Raw genomic sequence first — 20339 nt, forward strand, 5'->3', positions numbered from 1 at the left:
CTTCATGGTTTGAGGCAAATTTTGGTAGATGTTTCAATTGTTTTCATAAGTGAATGCAGTCTCAGGAGCCTTGCAGTCGAGGAGACGTTCAAAATAACTTGCTAGAACCTGTCAATTATGTATGTCACTATGGGCTAGTTTGCTATGAATCTGAACTGCAGGTTCGGGAAGTTGTACTGGTTCAGATTGTGTATGAAGGATTCACAGAAGATACATGTGTTACTTCCATGGAAATCTTGCTCAATCTGTACAAATTGATTCTTATCAAATGTGCATGTTGTCACCCTGTGGGCAGTTTTTGATGGAGATTTCCTCACATCGAGGAAGCTGACCCTGTTCACTTCATTGTTCTTGCAGTTCCTCTTGTGCCAAGCAACCTATCTTAGTTGTATTGCTGCAGCACATTCATTATCCCATCAAGCATGTTTTCTGGATTTTGTGTGTGAGCTGCTTCCTATGCTGCTCTGACTATAACTTCTTTTAGCTGTTCCCTGTTCTTCCAATTTAGTTTTCATATTGTATTAATTTGTCCCAGTAAAACTTATAGCTCTTAGTAGATGTAACCTTTTTGGTATTTCTTGGAACTGTATCTTGGCACAAGAGGAACTGCAAGAACAATGAAGTGAACAGGGTCAGCTTCCTCGATGTGAGGAAATCTCCATCAAAAACTGCCCACAGGGTGACAACATGCACATTTGATAAGAATCAATTTGTACAGATTGAGCAAGATTTCCATGGAAGTAACACATGTATCTTTAAAATGTAATGATCTGAGTCTTGGTTGGCATGTTCTGTATCTTTTATTTCGTGTCCTGTCTGTGTAGTGGTGCACAGTCAATCTAGAATTCATCAAGTTGGAGTTGTCCAGATCTTCTGTTTCCTGGACTGTTGTCTGAAAACAGCTGATTCTAGAATCAGTTTGAATGCTTTGTGTAACTCCATTAATCTCTCTCAATCACAGTTGATTCTCCTGTGAGCTGGGTATTTTCCAAGAATCCTCAGATATTTTCTTTCCTCAACAAGCTGGGCATCAGAATCCCCAAGTGGACAAATGATGTGTTTGTTGTGAGGATATTTTCTGGTTCCTCCCAGAATGTGTCTGTTCCTTCAGAGTCATCTGTATTTGGTAGACTGATCAGTGCAGATACTTTCATCATTGTGTAAATTCTACTTGCACTATGGTAACAAAGAGACTCAGCTGTTAGGGGAGCTGAAGTCCATAATCGAAACTAAACTTTTTGTGCTGACAATAAATCCTGTGCCTAAGTGCAGAACAGTTTTTACTACACATTTTCCAATTTCTTCTACAAAGATTCTATAACCTCGTGGCTCAAAGCAACATTAGTCCATGAGTCTTGTTTTCCAAATTGCCGTGGTCCGTACCAGAGGCATTGGTGACACTTTTTAGTTGCTGGTTTCAAGAAGGGTGGTTGAGTCATAAGTTGCAAAAAAAATTCCAGTGTCTGTATCCAATCTTTCTCAGAGTCTCTGATACATAAGGGCAGGTTCCCAGAATCCAAAAGCCCACTCACATTGTTGAGATGACAGTGGATCGGGCAGTAGTTATGGCTGAACTTTGCTTGTGGCAGTCGAAAAACTGTGGGTTAGGACTGGCAATGTTCCACACTGGACAAGGTACTGCCAAGACTGTAAGCACTGGAGAAAGCCTGATGTTTGGCATTAGTCAGTGCTGTCTGGCCAGCCATGAGGACCTCCCATTCTGCCACCTCTCTCTTCACTATGACAGCATAGTAGCATTGCATGACATATTGGCAGATAATTATTGCAGGTTTCAGTGAAGTGACTTTTTGTAATTGGCAAATAGATATTTAAAACAATGCCAGTGGTTTTTGAGTGATCAATAAGATCTTGTCCCAGAGTATTCAGAATTTCCATGCCACTTTACTGATTTATGTTAGTGGCTATAATTCAGTTTTTGAGTACTCACATTTGTTGAATTTTTACACTTGTTGCTCACTGATTGTTCTCTCACAGATGATGGCAGTGTCAGTAATCCACAAATTCTTTTCCTCTATAACTGGGATGTGTGGTGTATTGCGCTCTAGCATTTGATATGTCTCAAGTTAGAAATCCCCCAGTAATTTGGCACATATATTTCCAACAACTTTTGTGATTCCACCAGTTCCTTATTACCAGCACAGGGTAATTTTGGCATATGTTCCAGTGGATCATTTATGCCACTTTGTTGTGCCTCTGCTTGTGATCAGTTTGAGTGATGTTTCTGTGACAGCTCAACATATTGTCAACTGTTTAGTCAGCTTCTTTGCAAAGTTTGCACTCTGGGTCTTTTGCTGATTTCTTGATTCTGGCTATGATGGCTTCAGTTCTGATGGCTTGTTTCTCCACAGCAAAAATCAGTCTTTAAGTTCCCTTCTTTAGGGTTCCATTCATCAGCCAAGATCAGTTATTTGTCTATTTTGACTTCAAGCTTCTCTGAAAGCTGCCAGTCCAATGCTTTATTGTGTAGGGGTGCCAACTGGTACTAAAGTCCAGCTCTCCAGTGTTGATTCTCTGTTTAATTTACTCTGAGAAGATTTCTGTTGCTGACTTCAGTCAGAGATGTTCTTTGCTGTCTTTCACAAAGTCTGTTAATGCGTGCTTCTCTTCTTACAGTTTTGTCTCACTTTCAGGAGTCCTCTACCACCTGCTTTTCTGGGCAAGTACAGCCTATCAGTGTAACTGTGAGCAAGGAGTCTGTGTCTCAGTTGTCAGGAGTTGTCTTGCTTTACTGTCTGCATTAACCAGCTCTACTTGCTGGCAGTATGTTTGGTGATGGGTATGGTCCAGGTGTTGAGTGCCTTAATGATATTGTCATCATTTGGTTTGCTTTTCAAAATTTTTCTGACCATTTGGGTGTAAAAGCTGCTTACCACACTTTTTACTTATCCATGCTTGATGTTGCGCAGCAGCAAAATGCCTAGCATTTTCTGAGATTTTCTCCTTTAGTGTGCCTGTGGCACACTTGTCTAAGCTGAATTCGATTCTGATGTCATTGCCAAAGATTTGGAAAGTATTTGTTAGAGACTGAATTCCAATTTAAAATTTGCCTAAAGCTTCAGGTTATCTATGTATAGTAGTTTGGATATTTTCTGAGAATTTCTTGCTGTTTGATAGCACATGTTTGTTTCCTGCAAGATGGTTGACAGTGGAATCAAGGTGATCATGAACAACAATGGGCATGAGTCCCCCTGAATTAATTTACGTATTTACACATCAAGTTCCATGGAACCAAATTGAGAAGCAAATCTCCAAGGTCATGGAACATGTCAGTACATGAAATTACAACATAAAAGTAATAATAGACACAAATAAAATCTTTATAAACCCAAAAATGTTAAGCCATAAGTTCAAGTAAATGCAGTCAATAACATAACACAAGAATCAGCTTAATTTTTCAAGTAACTCCTCAACAGAATAGGAGGAGTGACCCATGAGGAAACTCTTCAGTTTCAATTTGAAAGTGCGTGGATTTTTGCTAAGATTTTTTAATTCTTGAGGTAGCTTATTGAAAATGGATGCAGTAGTATACTGCACACCTTTCTGCACAAGAGTTAGGGAAGTCTAATCCAACTGCAGGTTAGTTTTCTGCCGAGTATTAACTGAGTGAAAGTTGCTTATTCTTGGGAATCAGCTGATATTGTTAACAAGAAATGACAGTAAAGAATATATATATTGAGAGGCCAATGTCAAAATACCCAGACAGTGAACAGGGGTCAACAAGAGGTTCACTAACTTACGCCACTTACTGCCCGAACTGCCTGTTTTTAGCCAAAAACATAATTTTAGAATGGGAAGAGTTTCCCCAAAATATAATACCATATGACATAAGCAAATGAAAAGAAGCAAAGTAGATTAATTTTTCATGTCAACAATCACTTACTCAGATACCGTTTGAATAGTAAAAACAGCGGCGTTAAGTCTTTGAACAATATACTACACATGGGCTTTCCATGACAGTTTACTATCTATCTGAACATCTAGAAATTAGAACTGCTCAGTTTCACTGTTAATATGCCCATTCTGTGTACCACATACTCTTTGCCTTCCTTGTAACATTTTAAGCATCTTACAATATGTTTGTAATGGGCTACTGTAGGTTGATTGTGACTACTTCTAACTTTTTGATATAATTCCCGCTTCATTCTACATGATATACTTATCCTACTAGTCAGACACCCAGGCTGCCTTTTGCTTCTAGTACCCAATTTAGAACATTCTAACGGAAAGCAACTCTCAAAGAGCATGAGAAACCTGTTAAGGAAACCACTATATTTGTGATCTGTATTATCAGCACTATAAAAATCCTGCCACTCTCATTCCTTGACAAGGTTTAAAAAACCCCCTATTGTCATTGGTTTAGCTTTCCTACATAGTTTGTAATTATAGATTCAGATTCAGATTCAGAATCTCTATTAGTCGTTCAGCATTGTTACATGCAATACACTTCGTCAGTTCACTTAACCTATTAATTTTACAAAAAAAAATTTTTTTACACATTTAAGTTGATATTAGGCATTTATAAAAATTCTTCTAATGAATAGAATGGATTGGTTAACAAGAAGTTATGAACATTGTCTTTAAATAATTTATCAGGCTTGATTGACCCATTTTTAGACAATTTGTTATATATTTTAATTGCCATATACTTATGACTATTGTTAGTTTTAGCTAATCTATTTTGTGGCAACAGCAGAGAAGTACACGTTCTTGTATAGTAGCCATGTCTTTCATTTGTTACACTTAAATTAGGTAGTTCAGCAAGTATGTAGTTAACACTGTCAAGAATATATAAATAAATTACTGTTAAAATTCTATATTTAGTGAACAATGGTTTACAATGTGTTCTATTATCTACCTTAGCCATTACTCTGATTGCTTTCTTCTGGATCACCATAATTTCATTTATTTTTCTGCTGTTTCCCCAGAGTATTAACCCGTACCTTAAAACAGATTGAAAAAAGGCAAAGTACGCTGTCCTTACGTACTCAAATGTCACACAACACATCAGTCTCTTCAACAAATATATAACTCTTGACAACCTAACCACTATGTGATCAACATGAGAGTTCCATGTTAGACTGTTGTCAAGTACAATACCTTTTGTTTTTCTATTTTTGTAGTCTTTGATAGACTGAACCACATATTCTGGGTCTTTTCCTCATTTAATAGCAGACCATTGGCATTAAACCATGATGTTGCATTTTCTTTTGCCAATTTCATATCACTTACAAGGTTATCAAGTACATGGTTTACAGATAGAAAAGTTGTGTCATCTGCATACATATGTCTTTACCTCTATATTTCCTGGTAAGTCATTTATGTGTACAAGGAAAAGAAATGGTCCCAATTTAGATCCCTGTGGCACTCCATGTTGAACCTCGAGTATGTTTGACAGATGACTTCCTGAACTCACCACCTGGTTCCTTTTATTGAGGTATGATTTGATGAGTTTTAAACTTTTATCACATATTCCATAGTACTCAAGTTTAGAGAGCAGAAGTGAGTGGTCAACACAGTCAAAAGCTTTGCTCAGATCACATAAGGTTACCTGTGCATGCGCATGGTCCTCAAATGCTGCTAGAATGTCTCTGACTAAGAGCTCTATGGCATGTATAGCTGACCTTCCTTTTCTGTAACCAAACTGTGATGCACTTAACATACCATTTAGTTCTAGGTACTCATACATCTGCTTATATATTATGCCTTCAAAGACTTTTCCTAGTACTGGAATTAGTGAAATTGGTCTGTAGTTTGTAGGATCTGATTTGACACCCTTCTTAAAGACTGGAGTTACCTTGGATAGTTTGAGAGGATCAGGAAAAAACCCTTCTATGAGACACAGGTTTATAGAATATGTTACTGGTGCTGCAATGTAATGTATGATTTCTTTAAATAGATTGTTTGACATATTAAAAATATCTGTACTGTATGAATTTTTCATTTCTTTGACTATTTTAAGAACTTCATGTTGGCATACCTCTCTGAAGTGTTTCAATGATGATCCGGCCCTATTATGATTTAGGTTTGCTCTCTTCAGATAATCTATACATGTTACATTGGGTTTACTGATAAGCTTTTTGATATCATCAGCACAGCTTACAAAATATTTATTGAATGTATCTGCTGGTTTTGGGACTGTCTTGTCGAAGTTTCTGACTTCACCTTTAACAGTATTAATTACTGACCAGGCTGTTTTGCATTGGTTTTTACTATTTTTTATGAAATTTGTGTTGTATCTTAGTTTCGCTAATTGCAATTCTTTCTTATACAGTTTCTTAGTGATTTTTTCGAGATCCTTAATTTCATTAGAATTGTTTACTTTGGCAAGGTGCTTCAACAGCAGTAGCTTATTTTTTAGATTCTCCAGTTCTTTGGTGTACCAAAATTTACCTTTTCTTGTTTTATGGTATTTCTTTTGAACAAGATGGGCTTTTAAAATACCTGTTAAGTAATTGTGGAATGTTTCATAAACTGTTTGGGCACTGGAATCACAGTTTTGAAATAATTTGTCCCAGTTTGTTATGCTCAACTGGTGTGTTAGTTTTATGAGATTGTGTTTTGTTAATATTAAGGTATTAGATTTTGTTAACTTTTGTCCAGCCTTGCTGTCATCTCCTTTTATAAAAACGTCTTAACTTTACTGTTAACATGGAGTGGTCTGAGAAAACAAACTCCTTTACCTTGGTGGAGTACATATTCCAATTCTCCGATATATTCGTACTTTCATGGCGCGAGTTTTTCATGTTCCGTTCACTTTTTTCTTCTTTAAGTTTCTTGATATCCATTTTCAAGGAACTGATAATAAATTGTAAACTAGACACCCGTTCGCTGAGCTTTGTAATTTCATCCTTACAACTGTCACAATTTTTCTTTTTCACGGCAAAATTCATACTTTTTCTCGGACACGCACAACGAATTTTTACACTAGCCGCCATCTTACTTGCAAAAAAAAAAAAAAAAAAAAAAAAAAGCCTTTTAGTGTTAAAATTTGTGAATCATGGTCCGAAAGGCCATTCACCCTTTTACTACCAAAATGACCATCTAGTAATGAAGAATGAATAAAAATATTGTCTATGGCTGTGCTACTGTTCTCTTGCACCCTGGTAGGAAAAAGCACAGTCTGCATCAGATGATATGAATTAAGAACATCTTCCAACATCCTTTTTCTTGCAGAATCATTTACAAAATTAATATTGAAGTCACCACATATAACTAATTTCTGGTTCTTCCTATAAAATGAATCAAGAATATTCTCTAGCTTGAGCAGAAATGCTCTGAAGTCAGAGTTAGGGGATCTATAAGCAACAACAATTAGAAGTTTACTTTCACTAAATGCAACTGCCCCTACATAACATTCAAATATCTGTTCAATGCAGCACCGTGATATGTCTATGTACTCAAGCAGAATACTGTTCTTATGTACATGACCACTCCCCCACTCCACAAGGAACTCATTGAAAAATATCTCTTTTGATGTTGACTTGTCCATAATTTTCTTTACCAAGCAATAGTTCTGTTTTCCAGCACTCCAGTTATCATTATTATTATTATTATTATTATTATTATTATTATTATTTTATTTCCTTTCTCAGACATTATGTCTGGTTAAAAATGGAAAATGACGCGGACGTTGATCAAGTGTGACTTCCTTTTAACTGTACGGTATATGTTACATAGCATTTAGGAACTTTCGGGTAATTGAACCTGTATCAATAATTACAGATTTCTGTAGTTGTATATATACGTTTGGATGTAGCTGTATTGCGTTGATGTACTGGTGGATATTGTGTGGTATGACTCCTGTAGTTGATAGTGTAATTAGTATGATGTCAACTTTACCCTGATGCCACATGTCCTTGACTTCCTCAGCCAGTTGGATGTATTTTTCAATTTTTTCCCCTGTTTTCTTCTGTATATTTGTTGTATTGGGTATGGATATTTCGATTAGTTGTGTTAATTTCTTCTTTTTATTTGTGAGTATGATGTCAGGTTTGTTATGTGGTGTTGTTTTATCTGTTATAATGGTTCTTTTCCAGTATAATTTGTATTCATCATTCTCCAGTACATTTTGTGGTGCATACTTGTATGTGGGAACGTGTTGTTTTATAAGTTTATGTTGTAAGGAAAGCTGTTGATGTATTATTTTTGCTACATTGTCATGTCTTCTGTTGTATTCTGTATTTGATAGTACTGTACATCTGCTTGTGATGTGGTCTACTGTTTCTATTTGTTGTTTGAAAAGTCTGCATTTATCTGTTGTGGTATTGGGATCTTTAAAAATATGCTTGCTGTAATATCTGGTGTCTATTGTTTGATCCTGTACTGCAATCATGAATCCTTCCGTCTCACTGTATATACTGCCTTTTCTTAGCCATGTGTTGGATGCATCTTGTTCGATGTGTGGCTGTGTTAGATGATACGGGTGCTTGCCATGTAGTGTTTTCTTTTTCCAATTTACTTCCTTTGTATCTGCTGATGTTATGTGATCTAAAGGGTTGTAGAAGTGGTTATGAAATTGCAATGGTGTAGCCGATGTATTTATATGAATGATTGCTCTGTGTATTTTGCTAGTTTCTGCTTGTTCTATAAAGAATTTTCTTAAATTATCTACCTGTCCATAATGTAGTTGAATCATGATTAAATGTAGGTTTTTTATGTCAATAAATCCCCTTCCTCCTTCCTTTCTGCTTAATGTGAATCTTTCTGTTGCTGAATGTATGTGATGTATTCTATATTTGTGGCATTGTGATCATGTAAGTGTATTGAGTGCTTCTAGGTCTGTGTTACTCCATTTCACTACTCCAAATGAGTAGGTCAATATTGGTATAGCATAAGTATTTATAGTTTTTGTCTTGTTTCTTGCTGTCAATTCTGTTTTCAGTATTTTTGTTAGTCTTTGCCTATATTTTTCTTTTAGTTCTTCTTTAATATTTGTATTATCTATTCCTATTTTTTGTCTGTATCCTAGATATTTATAGGCACCTGTTTTTTTCATCGCTTCTATGCAATCGCTGTGGTTATCCAATATTTAATCTTCTTGTTTAATGTGTTTTCCCTCATCTGTGCTATTTTTCTTACATTTGTCTGTTCCAAAAGCCATATTTATATCATTGCTGAATACTTCTGGTATCTTTAGTAATTGGTTGAGTTGTTGATTTGTTGCTGGCAGTAGTCTTAGATCATCCATGTATAACAAATGTGTGATTTTGTGTTGGTGTGTTCCAGTAGTATTATATCCATAATTTGTATTATTTAGCATGTTGGCTAGTGGGTTCAGAGCAAGGCAGAACCAGAAAGGACTTAATGAGTCTCCTTAGTATATTCCACGCTTAATCTGTATTGGCTGTGATGTGATATTATTTGAATTTGTTTGGATATTAAGTGTGGTTTTCCAGTTTTTCATTACTATGTTTAGGAACTGTATCAGTTTAGGATCTACTTTTTATATTTCCAATATTTGTAGTAACCATGAGTGGGGTACACTATCAAAAGCTTTTTGGTAATCAATGTATGCATAGTGTAGCGACCTTTGTTTAGTTTTAGCTTGATATGTCACCTCAGCATCTATTATCAGTTGCTCTTTACATCCTCGTGCTCCTTTGCAGCAGCCTTTTTGTTCTTCACTTATAATTTTGTTCTGTGTTGTATGTGTCATTAATTTCTATGTAATGACCGAAGTTAATATTTTGTATATTGTTGGTAGGCATGTTATGGGGTGATATTTTGCTGGGTTTGCTGTGTCTACTTGATCTTTAGGTTTCAGATAAGTTATTCCTTGTGTAAGTGTATCAGGGACAGTGTATGGGTCTGCAATGTAACTGTTAAATAATTTAGTTAGATGTGAATGTGTTGGGGTGAACTTCTTTAGCCAGAAATTTTCTATTTTATCTTTTCCAGGGGCTTTCCAATTGTGCGTAGAATTAATTGCTCGGGTGACTTCATGTTGCAAAATTATCACTTCAGGCATTTGTGGTATCATCTTGTATGTGTCTGTTTCTGCTTGTATCCACTGTGCATGTCAGTTATGTTGTACTGGGTTTGACCATATGTTGCTCCAGAAGTGTTCCATGTCTGTTATGTTTGGTGGATTGTCTATTTTAATGTGTGTTATCTATTGTCTGGTAAAATTTCTTTTTGTTTCTGTTGAATGTTTGGTTTTGTTTCCTTCTATTTTCACTTTTTTTGTATCTTCTAAGTCATTTGGCCAATGTTTGTAATTTCTGCTTCTTTTCATCTAATTGCTCTATTGCTTCTTGTTGTGAGATTTTACCTAACCTTTTTCATTTTTTTGTCTGATATTTCATTTCTTATAAATCGTGTTAGCTGTCTGATGTCTTTTCTCAGGTTTTCTATTCTGATCTGTAGCCTGTGTTGCCATGCTGGTTTTGTTGGTTTCTTCTGTGTGTTGGTTGGTTCTGATCTCTGCCTAGTGTGTATATTTAGTGTAGTGAGTGCTCCTATATAAACCAGTAGTTGTAACTCTTCCATAGTTGTATTTTCATTTATTTTGTTGTGTATGATTGTGTTGATGGTTGTTATTGTTGTTTCAGCTTGTGGGTTATTTGGTGGTCTATGCAAGAATGGTCTAATGTCTGTATTTGTGTCTTTGTATTCTATATATGTCAGCTGAAATTTTTCTTCTATATCTAACATGTGTGTCACTTCGTGTTCTATTTGTGCTTGTTCTGGTGGCTGTCTTAAGATTTTGTTTTCCTCTGATTGTTTAATTGATGTGTGTTGTTCTTTGTTTGTTTGCTCTGGGATGTTTGAGTCCATTACTGTATTTTCTTCTTCTTCTGATTGCACATTATTTTGTTCCAGTATTTGTTGCACTTGTTGTTTGATGTTTTCTAATTCTGACTGGGGTATCCTGTTATTTTTTATTATTACATGGATCTGATAAGCTAGTCGTTGTTCCGTTAAAAATTTTAATTCTGGGTATCTGGTAATAAATGTTGTGTATACTTGTGATCTGTATCCTGTTGTGTTGGCTCCTAAGTTTGTTGCTTGGTAATAACAGAACATGTGGTGTTGGTTAAGTTCATCTGACCATCTCATCCTCTGTCTTTGTTTTCCTTCTAGAGTAGTTGCAGGAAGCATATCCTGCAAAACACCTCCATTTGGATTTAAATCATTTTCCGTGTGGCTAGCAGTGTTGTTACCACTGTGGACGGGCATAGGGTTCAAGCGTCATCTCCGACCATGACAGCGCTTCATTAGTTTTGTCCTGAACCAACTAATCACACTAAAAAGGAGGGTTAGCCCTATTAGTGCTTTGTTCTTTTCATCACCTTTTACGACTGGCAGAACATACTGGAAGCCTATTCTTTTCCTGGGCCTCCACGGGTTTTATTATTATTATTATTATTATTATTATTATACAAGGCATGTTTTATTGAATTTGCTGACTGTCTAGCGCAGTTATTTCCTTGTGTTGTATAGTTATCTTATTGACAAGTTGAAAAATTTTCCGATGGCATTGTTCACATATTGTTTGTTTGAGATGTTACTTTTTGGATATAAGACTCAATGTCCAGTGTTGGAGCATCATAAGTCATTATTAGCTTCAAACACAAAACATTCTATTAGTAACTGGTGTTGCTTCAATTATTTAAGAATCATTTATTAAAATGAAGCAGTAGAAAAATCTGGCATAGAACAACAAGAGGCATTGAGTGGCAGACAGGCACATTAAACATGATTGCTAGATACTAGGAGCTATAACACTTAACCTTCCATCAGATGTAGACAAAAAACACACACATTCACAGCTGCATAATACACACAGGGGAACTGTAGGATCTGGGTGATGACTTGACTGCAACAGCATCTGTGGTGAACAACAATCTTTGTGGGAGCGAGCGGAGGGGGTACAGAAGTGGCATGAGGTGGAGAGGAGGAGGAATGCTGGGTGGGGTAGGGGTGGTGGGAGATGCTAGTGCTGCCTGTGGGAGAGTGCACGGACATGACAGGGACAGGACGGTGGTCTGTTAGTTGTAGAATTTGGGAGCTGTGTTAAAGGGGAAAAGGAGAGAGGAAAGAAGCAGAGGTGGGTAAAGGACTATGTAGGTGTGCTGGTGAGTTACAAGATGTGTGTAGGTCTGGAGTGGGAGCAGGGAAGGGGATAGAGGCAGGTGTAAGACAGGGACTAGTGAAGGTTGAGGACAGGGGAGTTCAGGAATGAAGTATATATATATTACAGGGAGAGTTTCCACCCACACAATTCGGAAAGCTGCTGTTGTGAGGAAGAATCCAGATGGCACAGTGTGTGAAGCAGTCACTGCAGTAAAGCACATTGTGTTGCACAGCATGCTCACAACTTGGTGATCCACCTGTCTCTTGACTGCAGTTTGCCAGTGACCACTCATCTGGACAGAGAGCTTTTTGGCTGTCACATCAGTGTAGTATGTGCAGCTAAGTTGGTAGAGCACATGACTGCTTTCACAGCTTTGATGCAGTAGGAGGTGCCCATGACAGAAGTGGAGTAGTGGGAGGATGTGTGTAGGTCTTATATCTATGTCAACCTAATACAATCAAAGACTAGAGCAACACCACTTCTTGTCATACACTAAAATGAGAAATAATCTCTCCACCATCCTCCCCATCCCTCCCACAGTGTTGCTCCATCATCTGCCCAAGTATTGCAGTATCCTTGTCAACACTCATTTCATCCCTGTTCCCATCCCCTTCCTCATATCAATTTAGTAGATCTAAATGAAAGACTTGCCCTTTACATCCTCTCATTACTGCCAGCTCCAGTCTTGTCACAGAAATCTCCTACCCTACCCACCTGTGAAAGAAGCCATGTGATCTACCAACTTAACAGAAATTATTGAGCAACATTTTACATTGTCTCTAAGTAACAAGCTGTTTTTCCATGCTAAAGGCCATGCCAAATAGTGACTGAGAGGCTGCTGGACCATCCAGTTACTGAGCATGCTCTGGAGCACTGTGTGCTTGACTTCAGTGGCTGCTTCATGGCCCATGCCATCTGGGTTCTTCACATTAACTACAGGTTTTGTAAATCATGTGGTTGGAAACACTCCCTATAAAGTATCCTCCATTTCTGTAACCCCTCTAGCCTTAACCTTCATTAGTCCCAGTGCTACACATGCCTTCTACCTCACCAGCACACTTGCATAATCCTTTCCCCTTCTCTGCTTCTCTCCTCTCCCCTATTTCTCCTAAGAGCAGCCACCCAGTGCTTTGCCTGATGGCTTACAATAATGTCCTCAGCATGTCTCTGCACATTTTCACAGGCAACAATCCCTACCTGCTTTCGCTCCCCATACTTAACAACATTTCTCTTCTGTACCCCTACTACCCACCACAGCAAAGACTGCTGCTCACCTGAGACACTGTTGCAGTCAGGACTTGGCACCCAGAGATGACAATAGCTGTGGCATGTGTTATGCATGTGTGAATGTGTGTGTGTTTTGTCTACGTCTGAGAAAGGACTTAGTCTGATAGCAGTCCTTTTTCAATATGCCTGTCAGTGCAGCCTCTATTTGGTGAGTAACAATCTATCGTTTTCATAAGTTCTGAGATAGATAGTGTAACAGAACATTTTGTTAAGGAAATTTTGATCTTGATGGTCTTGTAGTGTACAAGTTAATGAATCTTTTCTTGTTTACAGGGACAACTGCGTGTAATGGAGACAGTGGTGGAGGGCTCACCTTCATACATGAACTCAATCCATTAGGACCTTCAAGTAAGCTTTATTTTGTGCAGGGCATTGTTAGCACAAGTGGAGGTTCTAGTCAAATTGGTACTTGCAACCTGGAAGACTATGTTGCATTTACAAAAGTATCAGAATTTAGAAGTTTTCTTGACAAGTATAGAGAGTATTAAACTATTAGATACTCAATTTTACTTTTAAAGACTATTGCTCCTTTATAATGTTAAGGGAATTGCAAGAACTACAGCTCTATAATAAAAGAAATCAGTTACTTTGTTTTTTATAACTACAACTCTGCAGATAAGTTCTCTAAAAGTAAAATTTTCAGTTTAAGAAGGAATGTCTTATTTATTGTTCTTAATGAGAAGCTAATTGGTTTGATCATTAATCTTGGGTTTGTAACTTGAAGCTTATGAAAGAATTTGAAATGTTACAAACTTTTGTTGGTTCATGTTCTAGAATTGTATGGAAACAAGTATACAAACTGTCAAGGTTGCTCATGCTGTGGGCTGCTGCTCAGTTGCCCAAGTGCTGAGATCAGTTAACATTCCTCATTGTATCCAATGATAGTATTTAATATCAGTGTAATAGTTAATTTTTTGTTATGAACAAAATGTCTTTTGACAAATAGTACTTGCTGCCTCCGAAAATAAAAATGGTTGGATGCAAACATAAAAATCTTAAAAGTAGACCACAAGTAAAATACTTGCAAAGAATACATTTAGTTACAGTGAACCCCAACTCACCTGTCCTATCTGGTGATGACAGTGTTAATTCTCATAATAATTTTAGCAAACTTGGCTATCGGACTTTGATAATGAATGCAGGTTCTAGTTTGTGTTGTGATAAACAATCAGATAATTGAATTTTTTTGATTAATAAAGAACACCACATAATAGTGTGAAGCTGAACACAACCTAAATTTAATGGTAAAAAGAGTTTAAGGCTCATTAATTAGCTTTCAGTAAAATAACTGAAGGCTATTGAATTAATTTTGTATATCACAGGAGGTGATGTAAAGCTCAATTTTTTTAGATTTTTTAGATTCAGTTCAGATTACTAAAGTGGAATACACACATAAGATAACATGTTTTGTTGTATCATGAAAATATCATACCTTAACAAATAAACAATTATGAATTGTGAATGACTGAATATTAGATCATATGAAGTTGAAAAAGTGGAAGAATCAGAAGAAGAAGTGGGCTTTAACTCATCTTACAATTTGCTTTATAATACACAAAGAATCAGTTAGTGGAGCCAATAAGTAGCACTGAATCCCTACATTGATAACTGATATAGCTGCTTTAAGTGGCAGCCACTCAAAGCAAAGCTATTGCTGTAGCACCAAGTGTGCAGTCATAAGTATTTTAAATACATGTAAATAAAGTAACATTACACACTGAGGTGACCAAAGTCATGGGATACCTCCTAGTGTCATGTCTGACCTCCTATCACCTGGTGTAGTGCAGCACATCAATGTGGCATGGACTCAAGTGGCTGGAAGTCCCCTGCAGAAATTTTTAGCCATGCTGCCTCTATAGTCATTGATAATTGTGAAAGACATGCTGGTCCAGAATTTTGTGCATGAATTGACCTTTTGATTATGTCCCTAAATGTTCAATGGGATTAATGTCATACAATCTGGGTGGCCAAACAAACCGTTGCGGCCCCATGAAATGGTGCATTGTCAACCATAAAAATTCCATCTTTTGTGGGAACATGAAGTCCATGAATGGCTGCAAATGGTCTCCATGTAGCTGAACATAACTATTTCCAGTCAATGATCTGTTCAGCTGGAGCAGAGAATCCAGTTCATTCCATGTAAACAAAGCACACACCATTATGGGACCATCACCAGCATGCACACTGCCTTGCTGACAACTTAGATCCATAGCGCCATGGGGTTTGCACCACCCTCAAACACTACCATCAGTTTTTACCAACTGAAATCAGGACTCACCTGACCAGGTCACAATTTTCCAGTTATTCAGGGACCAATCAACACTTTCATGAGCCCAGGAGAGGCCCTCCAGGCAATGTCATGCTATTAGCCAAGGCAGTTGTATAGTCGTCTACTGCCCCAGCCAATTAACGCCAAATTTCAATACTCTGTCTGAATGGATACATTCATCTTAAGTCCCACTTGGATTTCTGCAGTTATTTGATGCAGTGTTGCTTGTCTGTTAGCACTGACATTTCTATGCAAACTCCACTACTCTGTCATTAAGTGAAGGCTGTCAGCTACTGTGTTGTCTGTGGTGAGAGCTAATGCCTGAAATTTGGCATTTCTGGTACACTTTTTACACTGTGGATCTTGGAATATTGAATTCCCTAATGACTTCCAAAATGGAATGTCCCATGTATCTAGTTATGGCTACAATTTCATGTTTAAAGTCTGTTAATACCCATTTTGTGGCCATAAGCACATCAGAAAACTTTTCACATGAGTCACCTGAGTACACATGACAGCTCTGGCAATGCAGTTTTCCATTCAATTCAATTTTATACTTTTTGTACAAGATACTGCAGCCATCTGCACATGTACATATCACCATCTCATGACCTTGTCAGCTCAATGTATTAAAGTGTATTGATTCAGAGCTGTAGAGTTCAATAAAAATGTGGAATGAAAAAATTACTTTACATCTACATTTGCTGCAGGTGGCCAAGTAGTTAATGAATGTATGAATAAAGGAACATTGCAAAAAATTTATAACCTCCATCCACAGTTTCAAATCAGAAGAACAGTTCAGCAGATTACACATCACTTAAGCTTGGTCTACACATAATGTTTTGTCATCAGTCTTCATGATCTTACAAGACTGATGACAAGACTGATACAAATCATGCAGCTACACCGTTCAAGCTTCAGCCGAGTTTTTTGCTCAGTTGTTCCAAAATCATCATGGAGAAAACACTTCTAGTGGTGACAATTGCACTATGTGTTCTTAAACTGAACAAGAAGAGAAGGTCTGCACATCACTCATGATGGTCCCAAGATTGGTTATTGAAAAGAGGGACAACCTCCCATGTGAATCTTCTCTGAGAACTATGGCAGGGAACAGAAGACTGGCACAATTACTTATGTACGGACATAGAAACAGACTGTAAACTGTTATCTTTTGTAACCTCAGAAATGGAAAAAGGAGACAGTGTTATGAGGGCAGCTATCAGCCACCATGAGAGACTCAGTTCTAAGGTTCTTAGCGACTGGCAGGAACTACAAGGACATGGAATATATAACTATAATTTCAAAACAAGCTTTGAGCCACATCATACCGGGAACCTGTGAAGCTACATATGATGTTCTGAAAAATGAATATTTGAAGGTAAGTAAATGAAAGGTACAAATATTTTGCTTTTGGAAAGCAAAGAGTTTAATGAAAATAAATGAAGATTAGACAAAAATAGAATGACATTAACAGATTACAATTTTAAGCAAAAATGTTAAGTAAACATTAACTGCTTGAAAAATTAAATTAAAAAATAAAATTTTCAGGAAATATTTTATAGTTAGATTAGGGTCTGAATAATTTTAGGTACCACTCCTGAAATGTGCCAGGTAGTTAGAAATTCTTGGTAAGCTTGAGGAATTGCCTATATTTATTAAATTACTGTTTGAACTAGTAATGGGCTGAACAGTGTGACTGGGTTGTGAATTGCTCATTGCGCTACAGGGGTGATTAAACTGATAATTATAAGGAAAAAAAACTGATGCATTAAACTCTGCACTCTGGAAGAACCACCATAGTTAGTTAACAACTGCACAACCTTTTGTCATTGCTTTCAGTTCAACTTAAAAAATATGATCATTAGTAAGCTTTCTCACAAAAACATGTTGGTTCCCTTTAAGATCACATAATTTATGTGCTATATACTTCCCATAAATATCAAATTCATCATCAGAATGAACAGCTTCCAATTTCTAACCAGCTAGTCTAAGTTCATCTGTAGTTGCCCCACTGCTTTTAAACTAATTTCTCTTTTTATTGACAGAAAATTGGTCACTGCACAGTGCTGTGTCACAGCTTGATACACTTCTTGTAGGTTCAACTCTTCCTTCTCCTGATGCTAGATAAGGGCAAAATTCAACATCTGTTGGTGATTCATCTTCATTTTCCAATCCTTGTTCCTCTTAATTAAAATAAAACAAATCTGTTTATTTTTTATGTTCCACAAAACAGAAGCAAAATAAAACATTTGTTTAGCTTTCACTATGTTTGACTGGTCCAGTCTGCCTTTGTTTTCAGTTTCCAAAGACTGAAAAAGGATGGGTCAACACAGCTGAAGATTTCAACATGTAATGGCAGTTTCCCCATTGCTTTGGTGGAATTGATGGGGTGCATGTAAAAATCATACTGCCAAAGCATAATGGATTGTATCATTTTAATTACACAAATACTCAAAGCATTGTACTTATGGCAATTGTCAATGCTAATAGTCAATTTATCTACTGTGATGTTGGAACAAAGGTCTGGTGGACAGGTCCTCCTTGGTGGCAATCATAGCATGTGGTGCATTAGTCTAGGCCACCCAACACGGTAGCTGTTTTAGGTACTCCTTGTGTTCCCATGATGCATTGGTTGTAGTTGTGATCAGGCTCACCGTATTGATATGATGTGCTCATGAGGTGTGAAAACCCTGCACAGTTGCAGGTAGACACGTTTTGCCTGCTTGTTGAGTGATGGCATGTGGCAGGCATGGCCCAGAGCATAGCACAGCTATTGTGGATGTGGCGTCATCGCTATGACGTGACGCGGGCTGCAGCGCTGCTGTATCAAATGTGATTCACCTGGGTAACATATGGTATTGCACGAAACGTAAAGTTCAGGGATAGACAATGGAAAAAATATGGTCTGGCACAGGAAGGTCACTTGTAGGACAGATTTGCCCACAATAACCTGTAAATATTGGTTCTCTGCTGTGGAAGGCGTCATATATAGTGAGGATTGTTTGTCAACAATTGCGGTATTCTGGCGGGTGTCCATAATTTGATACATTGCATAAGGAATTTTGATACATGCTGGGTCATTAGAATGAAAATGAGTGCAGTATACTTCATTAACATTGTCACTGATCGATATAATAGTAGCTCCGGTTGTTGATGTAGCATAGTTAATTAAGGGAGTGGCAGGCTTTGTCTCACCACCTTCACTGCTAAGGTCGAGCATGGCAGCTGCAGTGTAACACGTGTTAAGTTCGGCTCGCGAAATTTAGTTGATTTCAAAGGTGTTCTCGCAGGTGGTGCTGTCTAGTACAAGTGGAAATCGTGTAAACAACAGTGTTCTGTGCAGTAGTGCTATTTTTTTTTCTGTGCTCCACCAATATCTTCGAGAAAATGGTAAACAGAAGAGTGAACAGCAGCGCGTCCAGCAGCGGGGAAGCCGCAGGTGTGGCGGGTCTGCTCTTGGCAGAAGGTGCGGCCGCGGCTCCCGGTATAGCGGAGCTGGTCCGCTCTGAGGTAAACGCTGCGCTTTGCGATAAAAACAATCTCGATCTGATAGCAGGCACTATATCAGATACTGTAACGGCAGCAGTATTGGCCAAAATGTGTGAAACTGTTGAGGCCAATACTGCCGAAATTACAGCACTAAAAAGTCGGTGTCTGAATACGAGAAAAAGACACAAGAGTTAAAAGTGAAACTATCTGCCGCAACAGACGAGCTAGAACAGTACCAAAGGCGAAATAGTCTACGACTGTTTGGAGTAGCAGAAAATAAGGAAGAAGACACAGACAACCTGCTTATAGAGGTTGCGCATAAAAAATTAGGTGTTGAAGTGACCAAGGCAGACATTGACAGGAGCCATCGGGTGGGACGAAAACTACCAGGTGCTACCAAACCTCATCCAATAATAATTAAATTTCTCTCATACCAGAAAAGGGCAGAGATCTTTACCCAGAAGAAGAAGTTAGCAAGGACAGGGCTTACAATAAGGGAAGATCTGACACACGAACGGCTAAAGATTTTAAACAGTGCCATATCACATTTCGGTCTTCAGAATGTGTGGACTCAGGATGGCAGAGTAATCATTAAGACAGCAGCTGGAAAGAAGACAGTCATAAACATGACAGAACTGAATAGTATTAAGTGAAGCTACTCGAGCCAAAAGTGCAAACTTAACACCATTTGCAAATTGTAACAGCCCTATACTCAGATATAGTCTTGTAACTGTATTAACTTTTCAATTATACCCATATTTGTACCTTCAACTAATTGTTTTTGTAACTGTATTAACTTTTCACCATTTTTTTGTGTCTGTAGCTCTAACCATTACTTAATTTTAGTTACTGCTAATACTTTTTCATTTTCTCAGTTTATTCTCTTCCATTCTGTAATAGTTCTATTGCAATTATTAGTCTCTCCTTTAGTTCATTAATCACCCATCTCTTCGGTTTAAATTGTTCATAACAAAAATCACCATCAGTATCACTTTAGCAAATTTCAATCTAATTGTAGCTTCCTACGATAATCACTACCAGTATCACTTTAGTAAATTTCAATTTAATTCCAGCTTCCTACGATAATCTATTAATTATTAAGCTTACTTCTCTCTGCTGGCAGCATTGGCCTCTTAAATCACTCCCCTTTCCCTTATTTCCACCCTAACCTGTTTCAAATACGCTAATTACATTTCT

The 20339-nt window shown here is 37.4% G+C and overlaps 1 protein-coding gene across 1 annotated transcript in view; it reads left to right on the forward strand.

Moving 5' to 3' along the window:
- LOC124804830 (modular serine protease-like) overlaps positions 1-14610 on the forward strand; it is a 269364-nt gene extending 254754 nt beyond the window's left edge. Inside the window, exon 12 of the mRNA XM_047265176.1 lies at positions 13658-14610. Coding sequence (XP_047121132.1) covers positions 13658-13872 — 215 coding nt within the window. The 3' untranslated portion in view covers positions 13873-14610. The remainder of the gene's footprint in view (positions 1-13657) is intronic.
- Positions 14611-20339: the final 5729 nt, after the last annotated feature.

This window comes from Schistocerca piceifrons, chromosome 7 (genome assembly GCF_021461385.2).
Source record: "Schistocerca piceifrons isolate TAMUIC-IGC-003096 chromosome 7, iqSchPice1.1, whole genome shotgun sequence".
Taxonomy (NCBI): domain Eukaryota; kingdom Metazoa; phylum Arthropoda; class Insecta; order Orthoptera; family Acrididae; genus Schistocerca; species Schistocerca piceifrons.